The 3,125-nt window shown below is 38.1% G+C and overlaps 1 protein-coding gene across 2 annotated transcripts in view; it reads right to left on the bottom strand.

Moving 5' to 3' along the window:
* Positions 1 to 1,190, bottom strand: part of LOC121874118 — a 43,548-nt gene extending 42,358 nt beyond the window's left edge. Inside the window, exon 1 of one of the 2 annotated variants that reach the window (XM_042378072.1) lies at positions 1,134 to 1,190. Coding sequence is in view for 1 of the 2 variants with exons in the window: in XM_042378070.1 (XP_042234004.1) it covers positions 1,031 to 1,084 (54 nt within the window). In the remaining variant the exon portion in view is untranslated. Of the gene's footprint in view, positions 1 to 1,030 lie in introns of both variants that reach the window. The other variant, XM_042378070.1, reaches the window with a different exon arrangement.
* Positions 1,191 to 3,125: the final 1,935 nt, after the last annotated feature.

Consider the following 3,125-nt stretch of genomic DNA (forward strand, 5'->3'; position numbering starts at 1 on the left):
TGTTGTGCTTCACATTTCAATTGCGTATTGCTGTCTGTCGGTCTGTCTCTTACATGGGTCTGTGTAGTTCAGCTTTCCAACTGGAGCAAACAGCCCGCCAAACAATGACGTCACTATGTGACATGTATGTCACTCATATTAAGTTTATATTTCACATTGACAGAGCTCAGTGCTATCTTAATAAAATAAGTATTTATAATTAAATCTTTATTTATTGCAAATTAATTCACCAGATTTGAAAATAAGTTAAGAGCGTTTCACATGTTAATTTTTACTTCTCAAATCCGGAAATTATCAAAGATCAACGCAGACAAGTTATTGTCCCTTAAGATATAAGAGTATAAGTACGATAGATTAAATATTGAAGAAATGTAGTGATTCTTGGGGTGCCCTTCTGCCAACCACCCCTTCCTTCCTACAAACTGACCCTCGGCCTCAGTTGCAAGGTTCGAGTGAACAGACTATAGCCCCATGGGAAGGAAGGGCCCTGAGGTGAACATCATGTATGGAAAAGAAACATGATGTTTAAATTCTTTGTTTATTAAGCTAATGAAATGTGTATGTGTGTGTTAATCAGCTAATATTTCCCCTTCTACAAACACCTGCACCAAATTATATCATTATACTTGCACATCAGTTCATGTGACAAATATGTCGTTTTATAGCCCCAACATTGAAATTTCCAAGAAAAATTCACCATTAAAATGCCTGTGGTACAGTCTCGTTCAAGATTCTTTGAACACTGCTGGAGACAGCTGGCAATTCATGGCCGTTTGTTTTCTATAGTACGTCGCAAAAATTAAGAATAAAATGTAAAAGTGATCAGTGATTGGTTACTTAGTTCCCCGTTGCTTTATTTACTGGTTGGGCTTTTTTGTTTCGTATTATATTATTCTACATACTATAGTAAACAAACGGCCTTGAGTTGCCAGCTGTCTCCAGCAGTGTTCAAAGAATCTTGAACGAGACTGTACATCTCTTTCGTTTTAATAACTCATTCACACAGTTGTTATATAAGCTTCCTCCTTACCGTAAAAGCCAAAATGTATGCCATAATAATGTCCTGAAAAAAAAACAATATCATTAAGTAGCACACGATGGACGAACACTAGGGGAGACGCTGCTGTCACTACCTAATAATGGACTCAAATGACGTCCGTCTTGTAAGGCTCTCAAACATGTTTTGTGTGCCATCCATATAAGAAGTTATATAAGATATGTGTTGACGTTATCACAATGCCTCTTCTTGGGAAAATGAAGACGAATCCACAGCTGGTTGAGGATTCTTGGGAAAATGAAGACGAATCCACAGCTGGTTGAGGAATTATCTCCGGGTTATGGTCGTGAGCTCTGTATTGGGTATCCACAGCTGGTTGAGGTTTTATTCCCAGTGTATATTTATTTCACTTTTTTGAGTAGATTATTCACCCAAAAACTTATTTGTAACATGGGATATATTCTACAATTATTCCTGCGGTGGGTGGTCGTACGCACAACTGGTCGAAGTATTATTCCCGGGATATATTCTTCAGTTCTCTCAAAAGAGTGTCAGTTCCTCACAGGAACGCTAGGTGACCCCACGAGTGCTAGTGACAGTGACTTACCATCTTAAACCTACAACTGACCTCTTGCATGTGCTCACAAATCGACAACTTTGTCAACGTACATCAAAATTTCGAACTATGTGTAAATGCAATTCAGACAATTTAGGCCTATGGTTCACTTCACGCAAGAGTTGTTCATCCAACGACTTAGAGAGGTGTCAATTCATTAATATAATTTCTTCTTTATTTAAGCAAATATACGAACATTTGGAAACTTGTCATGACGTTAAATAACGACGAATAGTTTATTAGTATAGAAATTCTACCTTTGGATCGTTTAATATTTATCCTGACAGTGATACAGTCGAAATTAGATCCACCAATCACAATCCCCAGTACACACAGCAATGCTTCACCAAGTATTGCCAAGTAAAATTGCGAGTACGAGAGCCAGGCGGAAACCATTTTCTTCTTATAGCTATAACTTTTACTTCACTTTATCCTCTTCGCCACTGATCGGCGGCTCATTAGCCGCTGGTGGCTTCGTCAGCTATCTTTGGTCAAATTGCCATATACTGTTTACTATAATATCGTTGTACTGTATACCTGCACTGTCTAGATACAATTCATTGAAAATTGTATACCAGCACTTTATACCTGCGTTGTATATACACATGCTGACTGTATACCTGCATTGTTTAAAGACATGCCATACCATATAAAAACCTGTATTACGATTTTGCTTTATTATTATTATTATTATTATTATTATTATTATTAAATGTCTGGTCTGATTTTTTTCGTTAACTGAAAACTCATGTGATAACGTTAAAAGCCCCGTGTCCGTTGGTGATTGACCCAGTGTGTATTTTACCTTATCGTGGGAAGAGAAAATACTATACTGTACTCCAGTTGTTGATGGTGTTGCCATATCCCCCTTTCTCTCTCTACTTTACATCTACATGAAACGTGTCCTGACCACAGTTTTTGTCAATATTATTATTACAGGTATTATTATTTTGTTAACTCAGCTGTTTAATGTGTTCTCATAATCGTTAGGTTTTTCTTGGCCTCTCTCTTTTCTCTGGGTATGAATCACTAATATTATGGGATATGGTAGGTCGTATAGTTGAGGACTGTTACTGGGTTGTTTAAAATGATATAGCGAAACCACATTGATTTCTGGGCCTTTGTGGAAGGGGATCTGCATGCCAGAGCTCATCCATTACAGCAGATTGGGTGAAGGATTGACTGACTGACTGATAGCAAAGGAAGGGGGATATGTATTTAATCGCCCCCCCCCCCTTCATTATACAAGGAAGAGGTTTGACAGAGTGAAAGATAATGTTTGGTTATTGTGTACCCAAAGACCTCTGGAACAAGTTGTGTAAGCTGGTTGGTGACAACAGATTGAAACGTTCCCACAGATGCTGACGTGGTTCCCTCTGTCTTTCTGTGTCACTCTTTTTGAGGTTTTCTTTTCGAAGATTTGTTAGATTTCAAAATGTTTTTGACATCAGATAACCACTTCCCTCTTAAAGAGTAAAATGCATCCCCGTTGGGGTACTGGCACCCCATCTG

The sequence above is a fragment of the Homarus americanus genome, unplaced genomic scaffold (genome assembly GCF_018991925.1).
Source record: "Homarus americanus isolate GMGI-L3 unplaced genomic scaffold, GMGI_Hamer_2.0 scaffold49667, whole genome shotgun sequence".
Classification (NCBI taxonomy): domain Eukaryota; kingdom Metazoa; phylum Arthropoda; class Malacostraca; order Decapoda; family Nephropidae; genus Homarus; species Homarus americanus.